The 18,967-nt window shown below is 47.3% G+C and overlaps 1 protein-coding gene across 14 annotated transcripts in view; it reads right to left on the bottom strand.

Moving 5' to 3' along the window:
• Nucleotides 1-1,371: 1,371 nt before the first annotated feature.
• Nucleotides 1,372-18,967, bottom strand: part of CLASP1 (cytoplasmic linker associated protein 1) — a 312,442-nt gene continuing 294,846 nt past the window's right edge. For all 14 annotated transcript variants that reach the window (XM_063647337.1, XM_054479398.2, XM_063647338.1 and 11 more), the window contains 3 exons: nt 12,057-12,263; nt 10,601-10,717; nt 1,372-4,541 (listed from right to left, as the gene is read on the bottom strand). In XM_063647337.1, coding sequence (XP_063503407.1) covers nt 4,455-4,541; nt 10,601-10,717; nt 12,057-12,263 — 411 coding nt within the window. In that variant the 3' untranslated portion in view covers nt 1,372-4,454. The remainder of the gene's footprint in view (nt 4,542-10,600; nt 10,718-12,056; nt 12,264-18,967) is intronic.

Raw genomic sequence — 18,967 nt, 5'->3', positions numbered from 1 at the left:
GGCACTCGGGACGTATCATGGAACACGATGGAAAACAACTTTTTAGTAGAAAGTAAAGCTTCAAAATGTGGTCTATCCATACAATAGAATATTATTCAGCCTTAGGAAGGAAATTAAAAATGTGAAAAAATGCAGGTGAACATGTGTTTAAAAATTTAAAAAAGAAATTCTGATACATACATGGATGAACCTTGACATATTAAGCAAAATAAGCCAGTCACAGAAAGCCAAATACTGTATGATCCACTTATGCGAGATGCCCGGCATAGTCAAATTCAGAGAGATGGAAAGTAGAATGCTGGTTGCCAGGGGGCTTGCGGGAGGCAGGAATGGGGGAGTTATGCTTAATGGGGACAGGGTTTGTTTTACTAGTTGAGAGCCCTAGAGAGGGATTCCAGAACACCATGATGGTGATGGTTACACAATGACCTGAATAAATTTACCACCACTGAACAGCACACTTACAAATGGTTAAGATGGTAAATCTTGTTATGTGTATTTTGCCACAATTTTAAGACTTGAAGGAAAAAAGGGCTTCAAAGAAGCAGCTGTGGAGCCCGTGATGTTGTGCATTTGCTCCCAGAAGCTCTGCTCCTGCCCTGCCTAGCCTGCTCCAGTCCCCAGTGACCAGCAGAGAAGAACCGCAGGCATGCAGGGGAGCCCGGCTGCTCTCAGTGGCTCTCCAGCTCATCTCCGGGATCTGAGGCTGAGGCTTTCTCCTGCTTCTACCTTTTCAGGGAGCTACTGTTCTCACTGTTCAGTTGAGGAAATGGAGCCGATGAGGGAGGCCCCTGCTCACGTGGCCTCCAGGAGCATGGCTGGGATTCCAGCCCATGCATCTCATCTCCCACCTTGTCACTGCACACACGGCACAGCAACCAGCTCCCAGGCGACTCCATCAGGTGTGACATTTCCCCAGGTTGACCTTTTTAAAAAAATTTATATTAATATATATATTTTTCAGATGGAGTATCACTCTGTCACCCAGGCTGGAGTGCAGTGGTGTGATCTCGGCTCATTATAGCCTCTGCCTCCTGGGCTCAAGTGATTCTCCCACCTCAGCTTCCTGGGTAGCTGGAATTACAGGCACACCACCACACCCAGCTAATTTTTGTATTTTTAGTAGAGACGGGGTTTTGCCATGTCGCCCAGGCTAGTCTTAAACTCCTGAGCTCAAGTGATCCGCCCGCCTCGGCCTCCCAGAATGCTAGGATTACATGGTTGACCTCTTGATGTCACGAGGGGAAAGAACTCTTCTGATGTATGATTCCTCCTGGATCCTTTATCGAAATGGCTGTGTTCTGATGGCGGGGGTAGGGGATCAGCTATCTGCAGGGCATGGCGGTGATAAAGACATCATCAAGCAGAACATTGAATTAAGTCTCATTTATTCTAGGGCAAACTCAAAAGGGTTTTTTTTTTGTTTTCTTTTTTAGCAAATCCTAGCACATTATTAACAAAAAAAATCTGTACATTTGCCATGATACACTTGAAAGTGAAACAAATAAGATATAAATACAGATATGGATGTAACATGAAAAAGCCCCCAAAAAAAACCCAAAAAACAAAAAAACCCACCCAACCTGGGGGTGTGGGGACCATGCGTGTGAACACAGTGCCAACAAAACTATTTTGGTGGCTGATATTTTTTCAGAGCATTTATGTATTTCCAAACATTATTGTTAGCAAAGTCCTGGTGGGATTCTACAAAGTTCTTATTTGCTGTCCTTTAAAGTGTAACATTATGCTTGATAAATAAAGGGTGGCAGGGAAAGAAAAAGACTGATGAGACAAAGTCAGTTGCATTACCTGCACAGGGTGGTAAGCTAGTGAGGCGCATAGAAAAGGCAGGCCCGTGGCATCGCCGCAGGTCCGGGAAGCACACACAGTGCACTTGAAGGAAGCTGCGTGCCCCGAGGACCGGCTGCACCCTGCCCAGACCCTGGCTGCAGGGGAGGCAGCAGCTTGGAGGAAGCAGGGAGTCAGCCCGCCCAGCCCCGCAGAGGAGCAGCAGGGGTCTCGGCCCCTGGCCAGTCAGGTAGACAGGGAGGCAGAGACAGGCTTAGGTGCTCTGCTCTTTTGTGTTCTGTTTTTCATTGGAACAGGGGCCCTGCAGGGAGGCGGCGGCAAGGCAAGGCAGCTGCAGCTGTCAGGGTCTAGGGGGCGACGGTGGGCTCGGCGCCCTCCCAGTGAGGTGGTGGCGGCATGCGAGTCTCCTCGGCGCGGCGGCAGCAGTTTTCAGATTGAGGCCAAGAGACCTGTGACGTGATTGTATCTCTCTCTAAGTCAGGAGACTGAAGACTGGGCGAGTGACATTCAAGGCTAGCCCTTTGTGAGTACTATGGGGACGTCCAGCAATGTTCGAGATCCTTTCTAAGTACACTGGGGACTGGGGGACCTTCTGGGAGTCAAAGAGCTCAAGAAGAAAGGTCTTTCTAACTGCATTAGGAATAAAGAAACTCATGGATAACCTAGCCCGACGCACATTCCTACAACAGAGGGGTCAACAAGAGACTCCCTAATTCACTTGTAGAGTGTAAAAAAGAAATACCATTAATGACATATTAATAAACAAACAGTATTTATCAGCAAAAGACCTGGTCCTGCTATATTTTGAGCCAAAGCTAGTCAGTAATACCCAACCCCTTGAAACGCATCCCTCAAGTCCCCTAAACAGCAGCAGTGAGGTACCACACATGTGTAGGGTGCACGCACAAACACACACACACCACACAGCACACACACACACACACACACACACACACACACACAGGTCAGCACCCTTGCTTTACTGTTCCTATACACTATGGGGCCTTCATTTTCAGCGCATGTTTCCAAATACATCAGTCTTTCCCAGCTTCCTGCATCCAATCCAGAGGGTCAGGGCAGAGGGGTCTGTGGAAATGATGGTAAGAATCACGTGCTCTGGCACCCAGCCTCTGCTTTCAGTCCTAGCAGTTGCAGTGGGCTCTGCACTGGAATAGCAAATACGTTATTAGAATTAATCTCAACAGAAGCATTTTCCTTATGGAAAAATCAGTTCAATTTATAGGATCTAATACAACGGTAAGAGACAATAGAAGTCCTCATGATTGCATTAAGAATTTCCATTTGGCTTAAGAATTTTACTCAGAATTTATTTAACCAGACTCCAAACCTCTAGTTACTTTTATTGGAGTAATTAGGCTCTAAAGGTGTTTTTAAAAAGGGGGCCTAGTGGTTCCTTGAGGAGGAAGAGAGACTCTAAATATGTGTTCTTTTTAAGTGTGTTTCTAATCCTGTTTTCTGCAATCTGCTACACCTCATAATTACTTTTTCCTTAAATAATGACTATTTCATCAACAGACATTCAAGGAACTACTTCAGTTTATAAAATTAAAAAAAAATTGTGATATCCAGTCTCTCTAGGCTTTTCTTGGCTCTTAATCCCACATTAAACGGAGAAGTCAGAACTAAGATGGTAAAGATGCCATTTACCAGATTAATTGAGACCATGTTAGAACTGAACGGCTTAGGCAGAACTTCGAGGAGAGGAAAGAAGTTGGTGCTAAATCTGAATCACCATGTAGCCCAGACATGAGGGTCTTGGCAGAACCCCCATGACAACAGTGTTCCCAAGGATCTCAGCAGTAAAGATGAAAGACTTCTTTATCTTCTGTGCTTCATGAACTGCCATCTCAGGCATCCCTAAATGATGCCATACATTTATCTTATTTTTGTGTCCAGATTTAAACTTGAAGAATTCCTTTGCATGGAAGTTCTGGGGTAGGGACCTTGTCAGTGGAGTCGATTAGGGAGGGCTGGAAGGAGACTGTTGGGGTGCACTCCCAATTCTACGCTGAAAGCCAGGGCAGTCGGCCTCCAGTCTGGATATGACAAGCAAAATTCCCAGCGTTTGTTAAAAGCCATCTTCAGACTGTTCTTGCCAAGACTTGATTCCCATTTTTAGCAGGTCTCAGAACACAACTTAAAGATATATCACCTTTCATGGTGTCAGCTGTGAAAGGGGCCCCACACAGACCATACTCACAAGAAAATAGGCTAAGGAGGAGGAACACAAAGTAACACCCCACCCCACCCCCAAATATGTTATTAACTGAAAAAAAATGCTAGTTTCTACCAAGTAGTGGCTAGAGCGCTCTGATTTTTAAAAACTGCACCCCACACACATGGTTTCGCCATCTCAGCAGGCTGTACAAGACATGTTTCAGTATGGCTCTTTTCTGTTCTTATTCCTTTTGTTTTGTATGAAGACTGCAATACAGGCCTTGCTTCCTTTACATTCAATACCAGTAAGATTCTACAGAAAAGCTGGAAGGGACCAAAATACTGATTGTAATAAATATTTGTGGGCCTCCTTGTACTGACTGGGCAGCCGATGAAGGGGGTGGGGAAAGGTCTCTGAGAGGCACCACCGATTGCTTCTAGGTCTACACAAGAGACAGGTACTGCCATTAGCTGTGCGTGGAGACATCGGAGGAGGAGCTGCTGTTGCTGTTGGTGGTCTGGGCCCTCTTTATATATAAGTTTAGTAGCTTCATCTGAAAAGAGAAGATGAAACTGAATTAGCAGGAAGAAAAGCAATCAGAAAGTAGAAAACAGCAAAAAGAATCCCAGGTGACAGTAAGAAAACAGCAAGTCCCTTAGTCCCCTTGGTTGAGGAATTCATGATAAAAACGTGTTCGGAGGGCCTGCTGCTCATCCAATGCATCTGCCAGGCGCTAGGGCCACAGAGGAGAGGGAAAAGCAGTGGGCAATTACAAGACCACCACCAGGTGCCACAACTAGGTGGGCCGCAACAGCTCATGGAGGAAAGGATACGGGGGCAGGGCCATTCATCTCAAGGGCGACTGCAGCCCAAAGGCTCCATCAGAGCCAGGAGAAAAGCGGGGTGAGAACCCCGCTCCACAGGGGTGAAGTGGCTGGGCCAAGGTCAGAGGGCAAATCCTCTAACCTTCACACCCTTAGCCTCTTGAGTAGCTGGGACTACAGGCGTGTGACACCATGCCTGGCAGTACTTTAAATGTAAATGGATTAAATTCTTCAATCAAAAGACAGAAATGGGCAGAATGGATAAACATGTGATCCAATTTTATGCTGTCTATAAGAAATTCACTTTAGATCCAAAGACATAAATGGATTGAAAATGAAAGGATATAGCAAGGCTGGCTATACTAATATCAGACAAAACAGACTTGACATCAAAAAAGCTTCTGGAGATAAGACTTCCATACTCCACCCTCAATAATGGATAAAAGAACCGTACAGATGATAAGCAAGCAAATAGAGGACTTAACTTGATAAACCAACTTGATCTAACAGATGTATATGAAACTCAACAACAGAACACACATTCTTCTCAAGGGACACATTAAGTTTCAAATCTATTGAAATTTGATTTGTGATTTAACATATGGTTTATCCTATTCTCCAGGATAGACCATAAGTTAAATCACAAATTAAGTTTCAGTAGATTTAAAAAGATACCAAAGTATCTTCTCCAACCATAATGGGATGAAATACATCAATAATAGAAGAAAAACTAAAAAATTCATCAATTCGTAAAAATTGAGTGAACATATTCTCAAACAACCAATGAGTGAAGAAGAGATCATAAGGTAAACTGGAAGACATATTTAAAAAAAGAATTTTTTTTTTTTTGAGACAGGGTCTCACTCAGAGGCCCAGACTGGAGTGCAGTGGCACAACCTCAGCTCACTGCAGCCTTGACCTTCCAGGATCAGGTGATCCTCCCACCTTAGCTTCCTGACTAGCTGGGACCAGAGGTGCACACCACCATGCCCAGCTAATTTTTGTATTTTGTATGATGGGGCTTTGCCATGTTGACCAGGCTGGTCTTGAACTCTTGGGCTCAAGCGATCCTCCTGCCTCGGCCTCCCAAAGTGCTGGGTTTACTAGCATGAGCCACCGCACCTAGCCTTAAAAAACATCTTGAGACAAATGAAAATGAAAAGACAATTTTTGGGGATGCAGCAAAAGCAGTGCTGAAGAGGGAAATTTAGAGTTATAAATGCTTACATTAAAAAAGAAAGCTCTCTAATCAACAACCTAAATTTTTACCTTAAGGAACTAGAAAAAAGAACTACATCTAAAGCTAGCAGGAGAAAACAATAAAGATTAGAGCAGAGATAAACAAAATAGAGAATAGAAAAATAGAGAAAATTGGCTGGGCATGGTCACGCCTATAATCTCAGCACTGTAGGAGGCTGAGGTGGGAGAATCGTTTGAAGCCAGTTCAAGACCAGACTGGCAACATAGTGAGACCCTATCTCTACAAAACATTTAAAAATTAGCTGTGATTATGTGTGCCTGTAATCCCAGCTACTTGGGGAGGGGCTGAGATGGGAGGATGGCTTGAGTCCAGGAGGTCAAGGGTGCCAGTGAGTCATGATTGTGCCACCGCACTCCAGCCTGAGTGACCAAAAATTAATTAATTAATTAATTAATTAATGCATGCACAGACGCGGTCTTGCTGTTCTCCAGGCTGGTTTGGAGCTTCTGGCCTCAAGTGACCCTGCCAAAGTGCTGGAATTACAGGCGTGAGCCACCCACTCCTGGCCCAGTCAAATAATTTTCAACAAGCATGCCAAGACCGTTCAATGGGGAAAGGATCATCTTTTTAACAGATAAGAAATCGCCATCAGGTTATTTCTTTTCAACAAATGAGATACCCATCCTCATCTCATAGAGGATGGCTATTAGAAATAATGAGAAATAAATTAGAAAAATGAAAAATAAAAACAGAAAATAACAAGTGTTGGTGAGGATGTGGGGAAATCAGAACCCTTGTGCACTGTTGGTCAGAATGTAAAATGGTGCAGTCTCTGTGGAAAACAGCAGGGAGGTTCCTTGAAACATTAAGGACTTGAACAGGTGCACCAGTGTTCACAGCAGCATTAGTCACAGGAGCCAGAAGGTGGAAGCAACCCAGGGTCTATCAACAGATGAACAGATAAACAAACCATGCTATCTACACACAACAGACATTCAGTCTTGAAAAGGAAGGAAATTCTGACAAATGCTGCAACACGGATAAGCCCTGAGGACATTATGCTAAGTGAAATAAGCCAGCCACAAAGGACACATATGATGTAGTTCCACTTATATGAGATACCTGGGGTAGTCAAATTCATGGAGATGGAAAGTAGAATGGTGGATGCCACGGGTTGGGAAAGAAGGAAATAGGAAATTATTGTTTAATGGGTGCAAAGGTTCAGTTTTGCAAAATGAAAAAAGTTTCGAAGATGGATGGTAGTGATGGTTATATAACAATATGAACCACACACTTAAAAATAGTTACATTGGGTCGGATGAAGTGGTTCACACCTGTAATCCCAGCATTTTGGGAGGTGGGTGGATCACTTGAGGTCAAGAGTTCGAGACCAGCCTGACCAACATGGTGAAACCCCGTCTCGACTAAAAATACAAAAACTAGCTGGGCGTGGTGGCAGGCGCCTATAATCCCAGCTACTCAGGAGGCTGAAGCAGGACAATCGTTTGAACCTGGGAGGTGGAGGTTGCAGTGAGCCAAGATCACATCACTGCACTCCAGCCTGGGTGACAGAGTGAGACTCCATCTCAAAAAAAAAAAAGTTACAATAGTAAATTTTGTTATACCACAATAAAAAGACTGGAGGGGGGGAAAAGAAAAGAATGCTTGTTCAAGGTCATAAAACTCGTAAGTGGGGAACAGAGACCAGAAGGCAAGCTGACCCCAAAGCTAGTGTTGCTGCCCTAGCAACACGGCATCTCTCCAAATGTACTACAGAGGTTCCTTCCCTTCATCAGACCTCTTCCTACCGAAGATACCTCTTCCTGGTATCACCTATTTTTTTTCTTAAAAAAAAAAAGACTTTTTTTTGAGACAGAGTTTCGCTCTGTCGCCCAGGCTGAAGTGCAGTGGTGCGTTCTCGGCTCACTGCAACCTCCACCTCCCAGGTTCAAGCGATTCTCCTGCCTCAGCCTCCTGAGTAGCTGGGATTACAGACATGTGCCACCACACCCAGCTAATTTTGTATTTTTAGTAGAGACGGGGTTTCACCACGTTGGTGAGGCTGGTCTTGAACTCCTGACCTCAGATGATCCGCCTGCCTCGGCCTCCCAAAGTGCTGAGATTACAGGTGTGAGCCACCATGCCCAGCCTTCATTTATTAACCTCATTTAAGCAAAAGGAGAGGGTGTTCCCATAGGCCTCTAACACTGGAACACAGGGAGCCATGACTTGATTCTCTTTGTTTCTAGTCAAGGAAATTGAGACAGACTTAGCACCAGGTTCTGCCGCTACCATCTGGTTGAGGAAGGGAGGGAGTTTGTATTAGGAGATGTGTACCTGAGTCTACAAAGTTCATATGAACATACCAGAGCTATTACATGAAAAGAAATTTAGGCCAGACATGGTGGTTCACACCTGCAATCCCAGCACTTTGGGAAGCCAAGGCAGGAGGATCACCTGAGGTCAGGAGTTCGAGACCAGTCTGGCCAACGAGGCAAAACCCCGTGTCGACTAAAAATACAAAAACTTAACCAGGAGTGGTGGTGCATGCCTGTAATCCCAGCTACTCGGGAGGCTGAGGCAGGAGAATCACTTGAACCTGGGAGACAGAGGTTGCAGTGAGCCGAGACTGTGCCACTGCACTCAGCCTGGGTGACAGAGCGAGGTTCCATATAAAAATAATAATAATAAAAAACTTAATGGCTGGATGAACTGGGCTACGAAAGCAGAAAGATGTGAAGGCCAGTCTCTCCAAACTCCTTAGGAACTAAGGTTGTAACTGGGGGAGGGAAGGCGCTGGCTTCTGGTCAGGAATGTGGGTTCTGGACCCAAAGCTTCACCAAGAGTGGCAGCAGCGGGTCAATTGCCAAATGGGGAGGAGAAAACACCTGGATTTTCTCTCCCTTATCCAAAGGGTCAAATGAGTTGATGGGACAACTCTCTTACTCAGGAAAAGTAAAAAGTGCCAGACAAAACCAAGGTGTGACTCATGTTATTTTTGGATGAATTTTCCATTTTATAAATGTAATTTAATTCCCTTTGTGAATTGTATCATCGAAGGTCCTCCCGGTCAGCAGGAATCACCTACAAATCCCTGTTGGAGGTAGGAGAGCTGGGGGGACTTTTGCTCAGTATCTTTCAGATAATTAGGAAGGGGATCTGATGAGGAGCCTGTGTAGCAGTAGGGCGAGGAGAAGGAACTGGAGAACAGAATCAGGTCACCCCCAAACCATGCACTGCACACCTGCCTCATACACCTCTTCCAGCCTGTCTGCTGATTCCTGTTTACAAAAAGAGGAAAGTGTCTCCTCTGGACCACCGGTTCTCAACCAGGGGTGATTTTGCCCCCAGAGGGCATCTGGCCAGGTGTGAGACAGCAGTGATGGTTACAATGGCAGGGGGTGCTATTGGCACATGTTGGTATAGACGGTGGTGATCAGAGATGCTGCTTAAACTTCCTACCACACACAGGACAGCCCACCTCAACAAGGTGGCCCAGAGTGTCAACAGAGCCAAGGTGGAGAAACCCTGCTCTGAACACCCCAGCCAGAGCTTTGCTTCCCCAGAACTCTGGAGAAGCAAGGCTCCGGCTGTTAATGCTCACCAGCTGTATCAAAGCAACAGCTCAATCTGAAATGATGAAATGGGCCCCACTTGCCAATTCCTCCTCTCATAAGAGCAGGCGCTTCTGGTTTCATGTTTTCCACTGGCTTCATTGGATGGAGTGGTTTGTATAAAAAGGTGGGGATTTTAAACTCCACAGAGATGTGCTTTCTCCACAGGCAGGTCCTGAGGTCCCAGGCCCAGCTGGCCTACTCTCCGGGAACCAAGGCCTCACCCCTTCACCACGCCTCTTCTGCCCAGCATGAGGCCAGGTTTTTAATCTGCTCTCACCAGCCCAGCATGTCAGATTTGAGTTTGTTGTTGTTGTTGTTGTTGTTTTAACTAAAACCAATAAGCAGTCTAGCCACTCTCATTTTCAGTGACATCCATTTTGGTCCATTTTCTTCCCCTAATTCCAGACACCCTTAAAGGAACATGAGAGGCAGCAGTGTGAGTAAGAAGTCTGCCTCCTGGAGTCAGGTCTGTGCCCTGGGGCACGTTAAGGGGGATGACCATACCCACAGGGATGTTGCCGTAAACATGAGTCAATGCATGCAAAGTGCGTAGGGCTGCCCCACAGGCTCAAGGTGAGAGCCAGCTGTTGCCACTACTGATGCCCATGAGGGACTGAGCTCTGATTCAGCAACTGCTAAGCAAGCAGGTAAATTTCTTTAGTGTTTCCATGAAAAATCGGATGGTTTCTACTTAAAGTTGTTTTTCTTTTGGAAATAAACCAGCAGCTCAAAATCAGCATTTCATAAACAGGAGTTAAGGCAGACTATGTTGTATAATGTTAGTGTTACCTTAAACTGATTTCACTGTATAGTTCATTTTTATATTTAGAAAAATCCTATTGGAGAAATAAGGCTCAGCTAAAACACAATGAACAAAACCTGTCTGGAATCCAGAGCTGCAGTCAAATGGGTTTATGACAAGCTGGCAGAGCCCAGGTGTGCATATCAGCCCAGGTAACACTATACATACCTTGCTCCCTGTGAGCTGTGCAAGGTGAGGTTTCAGGTCTTCTCCGATTACGGAATAAATTGCCACTAAGCAAAACACACTGGCCTTACGAACACTACTTTCGGTGTTGTCGTAACCCTAGAGAGCCAGAAGGGAACACGAAAAGGAAACCAGATCAAAGATTCATTCCATAGCCAACATCTCATCAACGTTTCCACAAATGCCCTCCGAGTTCAACCTTGGACTTGTCAGTAACAACCAGGATAGACCTCGGCCCCACAATGGAATCCAGACAGCTTTCACACCAAAGTGGTCACAACTTAGCATCAAGAGAAACTTGGTTTCTGGGGTGCGGAAGCAGGAGGGTGGAGAGTCCCAGACTGGTCTCTGCATCTGCACAGGTATCACCGTGTAACAAGCTGCCACCCAAGAAACATTGTAGAGGAGAGAGGATGAGAAAAGGAAATGAAGGGGAAGGAGAACTTGCTTTGTTCCCATTTCTCCCAAAGGTAAAGCAAATTTCCTTGTGAAAATGCCTTTAAAGAAATGAGAACATCATCACTTGCTCTTGTGAGCAAAACCCCTCTACCCTCCAGTGATTGCTGGGGAACGTCTGGTCCCACAGCCTGATGTCTGTGTCCCTTTGCAGCTGGGCCTCCATCTGTCTGTCGGCCTCATCCTGGCCCACACCCAGCTGGGGCTACCTGCTGCTGTTCTCCAAACAGCCTGGGACTCTTCAGTCTCTGTGCCTTTCCCTTTGTTTGGAATAATCTAGTCCTCAACAATTAAGTGTTTAATCCCCAAGCCAAGTGCCCAGCAAACAGCAGCATTGATTAAATGTGATGCTGACTCCTCTCTACCTTTCCCCAGTGAAACTCCCTCGCCAAGGGCCAACTTGAAACCACCTCTTCTATGAACCCTCTTTCCCCCACCCCAACCTGGAAACCCCTTCTCTACTGTCATGTAGCCCATGGTGACACCTGTCGTTGTCTGTGTGGCTGCACAGTAGGCTGAAAATCCTCTGAGGCAGTCCACACAGTGGAACGCAGCTGCTTTATGCCAGTCTGTCTCATGCTTAGAAGAGTTTCAGTAAGTATTTGTGTGCTGCATGAGACCAAGGACCATTGTTTGATTTACACTCCATGGTCCACCTCGCCCAGGACTGGGGCTACAGCAGGTGTGCAATAAGGGTTTGTTGAAGGAATGGACAAAAAAATGATCAAAGTATGTTTATAGTAAACAGACAGTTCATTCTGTGAGCTGCCAGGAAAGTATTCTTAGTGCGTTCAGGAGAGGGGGTGAGCTGGAAGCCGACAGAGGAGGCTGTGAAGTGTCCCTGCCACACGGCCTCACAGGTCCTGCCTGGTTTTTCCTACCCGTCCCTGCCAGTGAAGGAGAAGCACAAAGCCCTTACATTACTTCAAGTTAGGCAGCCCCACACAGGCCTGGGGCAGGTCCCACCAACACGAGGGCCTACCTGCAGTAAGCCTGGGATGATGTCGACGAGGAGCTGCAGCAATGACTCCTTTGCGATCCTCTCGACGACTTTGGTCTGCATCTTGATGGCAGCAAGGTTGATGGGGTAGTCGGCCGTCTGGATGATGGGGCAGAGCACCTTGATGCACTGCTCCGGGTGGATGGAACTGGCTAGTGTGGACGCAGCCTCCTCAGCCGCTCTCACCACCTGAAACACCCAGTTCCCCCAAAGAGTGAGCTCCATATGCCACATGAAGCGGAAGACCAAACATCACTTGATTTCAGAGGCCAAAGGACAATGACCTCACTCAATGTCAGACGGCAGCCATTGCTTCGCCTGGCTCAATTGTTAAACCTGCAGAGTGGTCTGCAGGGTGATATTAAAGGGGAGTGTGGGCCACGGAAAGGCAGGTCTAGGGGATTCTGGGAAAAATCTTAGAAAAGTGGTACTCGGCTGGGCGCGGTGGCTCACGCATGTAATCTCAGCACTTTGGGAGGCCGAGGTGGGCGGATCACGAGGTCAGGAGATCGAGACCATCCTGGCTAACACGGTGAGAACCCATCTCTACTAAAAATACAAAAAATTAGCCGGACGTGTTGGTGGGCACCTGTAGTCCCAGCTACTCAGGAGGCTGAGGCAGGAGAATGGCGTGAACCCGGGAGGCAGAGCTTACAGTGACCCAAGATCGCGCCACTGCACTCCAGCCTGGGCGACAGTGCAAGACTCTGTCTCAAAAAAAAAAAAAAAAAAAAAAAAAAAAAGGAAACAAAAGAAAAGTGGTACTCCAAGTGCGGCCCCTATCAGCCCCAGCAGCAGTGCCAGGAACCTGTTAGAAATGCAACTTCTCAGGCCCACCCAGACCTGCTCACTCAGAGGTGGGCCCCAGCTGGAGGATGAGGTGCAGCGAGCTGTGTTGGTAAGCACCAGGTGATTTCTAGGCACACTAAAATTGGAGAACCTCCGCCCTAGAAGACTAGGACCTGAATACAGAAATGCTTCCCAATGGCTTGTGGGACACCTACAACTGGAGCATCTGCAAAGAAGCCCGGAGGAAATCAGAGTGACTTCAATGCTGGCACTTCCTGGAAGAGGCCCACCTGCCAGGCAGTTGGGAAGGCGCACAAAGAAGCCCCTGAAAGGGTTTTCCTGAGGAATCTCTTCTGGAAAGTTGCTTTTCTAGGACTCTGTGCTCACGATAACCCCTTTGCCTTCCACTTTTAGGGAGGTACATGAAATGGCCATCTCATGGTCAAAGGAGCAGCCTCTGACCTCTGGAGGGCCACAAGACCCTTTTGTAATAAAGATGGAAGCAAAATGCAAAACCCAGTGAGGAAGAAAGAGGACAGCAGAAAGCCTGGTGGAAAGAGCCTTGGCCTTGGGCTCAGGGAGCAGGTCCCAGTCATGCTAGTCCCAAATGCTAAAACTCCATGTCCTCATCTGTAAAACAGGGACATCATAGAGATGAATGGTGAGCAGTACTCAAGATATAGTCAGTAAAGGATGCTTACTACTACCAATGGCACACGAGTACACATTATATAAATGACAGATAAAGACAGGCACCAGGCTATACGCACATGCATTTTCTGACAAAGTACAACAGAACTTGAATACTTTTCGCCTACTGCCAGCCCTGACTGGGCTGGTCATTCCATCCAGATTCCTTTTTGCATTATGTTCCGCTACTCAAAATAACTCAGCTCTAACTTCATACAACAAAAAGGTGAAGACTACCAGCCCACAGCTTCAGTCATCCCAGCCCTTGTGAGTGAAGCAAGACAGGCCCATGGAAACAGCATATGGATCATCTGGAAAGCTGCTTCTAGTTATGGGCATGAAGGGGGTGAAGAAGTCTGTACAAGTCAGGGAGCGTGGGAAACGGACAGGAGGCCCACAGAGAGGCCACCTGAGCTGTGTAGCAGACAGGCCCAGGGCTGGGCTCAGAGGCCATATAAACTGCTTGGGGTCACTTTGGGGCCCTCACTGAGGCTCTTCTGGGGCTCTGGGAAGAGACTGTGGCTCCAGAAGAGGCTCACCTTCACCTTCAGCCCAGGGCTACACTGCCCCATGAACAGGGCTCACTTCAGGGAGTGTGCATGAGTCCATGTGTCAGCTCTGCTCTGTGGAATGGTAAAGGGAAATTTTTCCAACACTAGACAGCTGAGTTCATCTCGTTAACAATGGACACGTTTGGGGCCAGCCGTGCTGCTGTTAGTGGGTTTTTCACTATGAAGCCCCATATGAGCTTTGGCTACTCACACCCACTACCTGGCACTTACACTACAAAACACCTGGAAGAAGGTGCATCAAGGGTTAACGCTCTTTCTCTCAGGGTGGTAAGATTATGGATAACTTTGTTTTCCTCTTCATACTTTTTAGATAGATAGAAAAATTGCAATGAACATTAGGCTGGTGCAAAATTAGTTGCGGTTTTTACCACTACAATATAACCTTTGTAGCAAGGAAAATATATTCCAGAAAATCTACTTGAACTGTCTGAGGCCAGGGAAAGCTGGCAGCCCAGCCCTGGCTCAGGGTGGAAGGTGGCAGGGCGGTGCACTTGAGGAGCAGGCCACGCCTCATTCATCTTCCTGAAGGGAACCCCACCCTGGCATATGAGAGGTGCTCCGTGGTGCAGCCAGCACCATCATCATGACTGTTCCTGCTGACCTCCCACTCTCCATAAAGCCCTTCTGCTGAACTACAAAACTCACTGTCCCTCAGATGTGGCTGACACACACGTCCCAGCCCCTGCCCAGGCCTCCCTATCAGACCGGTGACACTTTTCCCCCAAATTCTGTTCTTCTGTCTGTGACACTCACATGGCACCATATGTAGACGGCTTTGTATTTCTGGTGGCATTTCCATGTGTGTTTCTTCTTACCAAACATCCAGGAACTGGAACATTTCTGTTGTACCTAAGTACCCACTAAGCTGGGCATTTACCAGGAGCTGAGGGACTGAGAATTCATTCTCCTAGCTGTCTGAGAATATATCCCACTTAAAGAAGCCCTATCTCCCTCAAGTCTTTCTTGTTGGAGGTCTTTTGTACTTTCCCTGGGAGGACCCGCTAACTCCTTGCAGCACTGAGTAAAGGCTAGGAGTCTCATGAAATAAGATCACCACATCCATCACCACGTAGCCGGCACCCTGGAGTGAACACACTGCAGCCACCTCTGGGATTATGGATGAATCCCTGGTGGAGCTCCGGATCAGCATGGCTTAAGGGTAAGTACTGTGTACAGGTCAGAACACCCAAGATTCGCCTGTGCTCACTACGTATGTGAAGGTCAGGCTCGAGGACAAAGCACTGTAGAGAGGCAATTTTATTTTAAAAGTCATGTCCAACTCTTAAGCACCTCATAAGATTCTTTCCTCTCATTTGTGCTGTGTGTACGTTTGTTCACCCAGCACTGACCAGGTGCCTCCTGTGTGTCAGAGACTGAGCTCAAAGCTCAGGCCACAGAGCTGAAAAGGACTGGGCCATCCATGCTCTGGTGGTTCAGGGCAGAGTGAGGGTAGTCTATGCAGAGGGGCAGCACGAGGGTGCGGAGACCCAGGAAGGAGCCAGACGGCAGGGACCTGCTACCTGATGCACTTCTTGTGGGTGGCCAGGATTAGATGGGAGGAGGAAGGAGAACGGATATGTGCAGAAGGCTTCTTTGGTGTTCTGCGGGCCTTCCTCCAGCTCAAGGGCCCTCGGCCAAGCACAGCCAGCCTACCTTGCCTCTGCCTCGTCCAGGCACCTCAGTGAGCAGGCCTTCCCCTGCCAGCCAAAGTGTTAGACTCAACATTGATGGCATTGACTCCATGCCACAAATGTACAGGAAGGAGCCTATTTGAAGGAAGCCCACTGTGATTTCTTTTTCTTGCCAGTTCAAACTCCTGCCAAAGGTAGCTTTTTCCACACACGTCACCTGAAAGCAGAGTACTGTTTGGACCCTGGTGTGTACACGTGACCTTTCACTTTTTTACCCTGACAACGGCAGCCTCCAGAGTTAGATGAGCATATTCTCAGCCTCTCAGAGAAGTACAGGAGACAAACCTTAGTTGAATCCTCTGGCAAAAAACTTCCTTGGTCTGAGCTTCCATTTTTTAATAAAAACTCCTAAAGTGAGGATTTTATTTTTAATTTTTTGAGACAGAGTCTCACTCTATCATTCAGGCTGGAGTGCAATGGAGTCATCTGGGCTCACTGCAACCTCTGTTTCTGGGTTCAAGCGATTCTCATGCCTCAGCCTCCCAAGTAGCTGGGATTATAGGTGCGTGCCACCACACCCAGCTAATTTTTGTATTTTTAGTAGAGACGGGGTTTCACCATGTTGACCAGGCTGGTCTCAAACTCCTGGCCTCAAGTGATCCACCCACCTCGGCCTCCAAAGTGCTGGGATTACAAAGCCACTGCGACCAGCCTAAAATGAGGATTTTAAAGTATCTACTTTCACAGTTATCTGAATTGAGACAAGATGTAAACCAGCGTGGTATATTTTAGCTACAAAACACATGATGGCTAAGCCATACATGGAGGCTCACACCTGTAACCCCAGCTACTTGGAAGGCTGTGCTGGGTGGATCACTTGAGCCCAGGAATTTGAGACCAGCCTGGGCAACATGGAGAAACCCCATCTCAAACAAAAACAAAATACAAGCTAGGTGTTGGTGGAGGAATGACACCAGAGTGGAGCTCAGCAGCAGAGGCACCACCAGAAGGCACAGCAGCTGAGCCGGGAGCTCCCAAGTTGCTGGGGATGGGGGGTGAGGGGGGCAGAGCTTTGTGACCCCGAGACTCCACAGAGGGCCAGTCATCACACTGAATGTTCTAAGAATGGGTAACACTGGTAAGCCAGCTCCTTCCCTGGGGTCCAGTGCCAACATCATGATGGGTCTGCCCTCTCCAATGACCTCTAAGATGCCTGAGGTTCCCCAGCAAAGCCTGGCTCCTTCCTATGTGGTGCTTCCTCTCCCTGCCCACACCCTGCCCAGCCACATCTCTATGTCCCTGGCCAAGTCATCCTGAGGACTTACCGCAACAAAACTCCCAGGAAGCCTCATCATGTGTACGCTTTATTTCATCACTGCAGGTAATTATTTTGCTGAAATTGTCCCTCCCACTAGACTAAAAGTTCCTTGAAGGCAAGATCCCATCTTAGCCATCTTTCTATTTCCATGACTGGCACAATGTCCAGTATACGCCAGGTGCTCAATAAATAGCTGTTGAACTAATTTCCCCATAGCGCGCGTACACACATACACACACACACACACACACACACACGGTCTTTCTCTGTTGCCCAGGCTGGAGTGCAAAGGTGTGATCATGGCTCGCTGCAGCCTCGATCTCCTGAGCTCAAGCGATCCTCCTACCTTAGCCTTCCAAGTAGGTGGGATTACAGGCACACATAATATTTTAAGTTTTTTGTAGGGGTCTCAGTATGTGAGATGGGGTCTCGCTATGTTACCCAAACTGGTTTCAAATGATCTGCCCACCTCAGCCTCCCAAAATGCTGGGATTACAGGCTTGAACCACTACACCCAGCCCAGTGTACATATTTTTAATGCTCATGATTCACAAAGTCATATCTGGAGCATGCCACATTGACTTGGATTTACATTTTTCCTAAGGAGCTAGCACAGAAAACTAGGAGCACGGCAGGGTATCTACAAATGATCAACTTGGGCTGTGGAAAAATCTACTGTACCAGGCCCAGAGAGTCCCATTCCAGGTGACACACTGGAAAAGCAACAGACTAGTTCTTTGGAAAAGAGACTTCAGCTCAGGTTTTTCCAGTCACCAATTGTCTGAGGAGGACCGGCATGTTTCTTGGAAGAGCTCCGTCAGGTAATGGGTTACCTCAGACGGGGCACTTTTCTTCCTCCTCCATTTGTGCAGGTCTCAGAGTCTGTGTGTGTTTGGGAAAGCCAAGCATGTGGCTGTGTACCTATGTGGCTGAGTTACACACAGCTGAGTGGACGGTGAAAAGTGGAAGGAGACAGTCCCTCTCTTATCTAATCTGGCCCAGCATTGAAACCATGCTCAGAAACTGCTGGCTTTCTAGTGCAAGAAATCACTGCCCAGGTATCATAACACATCAGCCTGAAAGCTGAGGAACTTTTAGGCTTCTGTTTTTAAACCCGGAGAAAGAAACAAAAAGTCAGACAACACCGGATGATTCTGTAGCGTATCAAAGTTAGAAAGCACTGATGCACAGGAGTCAATATCTGAGGTCCCCCAGGAAGTGGGAAGCAGCTCAGTGGGTGGAAAGAACACGGCTCTGGAGACAGGATTCAAGAGTCGGCAGCGTTGCTTTCCAGGCTTGACAGGAGCAAGCTAAGGGCTCCTGGTGCTCTTCGGGGTTGCAATGAGGATTAGTGAGACCAGGCAATCGATTGCCGGGTTTGTGGTGAGAACTCGCGGTTTTCCTTCTCTCCTCCCCTTCTCCTGCACTCTATTGCCCTTCAGGTTAAGGTGAATTATCCTACAGGGAGCTGCTGGGAAAAAAGGCTGTTTCAGATCTGCTGAGCCAAAACCCAAACCCAAGGAGCCCTTCATCTTACAAAAATCCAGGAATTCTGGATGTGGCCTGCATGAAGCATTTGGTGAAATGTATCTATTATTTTATTTTATTTTGAGACAGAGTCTTGCTCTGTTGCCCAGGCTGGAGTGCAGTGGCGCCATCTTGGTGGGTTCATGCGATTCTCCTGCCTCAGCCTCCGAGTAGCTGGGACTACAGGCGCACACCACCATGCCTAGCTAATTTTTTTGTATTTTTAGTAGAGACAGAGTTTCACCATGTTGGCCAGGCTGGTCTCAAACTCCTGACCTCAAGTGATCTGCCCGCCTCAGCCTCCCAAAGTGCTGGGATTACCGGTGTAAGCCACCACACTCGGATGATCAAATGTATCTAACGTGG

The sequence above is a fragment of the Pongo pygmaeus genome, chromosome 11, assembly GCF_028885625.2.
Source record: "Pongo pygmaeus isolate AG05252 chromosome 11, NHGRI_mPonPyg2-v2.0_pri, whole genome shotgun sequence".
NCBI classification, from domain to species: Eukaryota; Metazoa; Chordata; class Mammalia; order Primates; family Hominidae; genus Pongo; species Pongo pygmaeus.
This window is presented reverse-complemented; position numbering and strand designations above follow the sequence as displayed.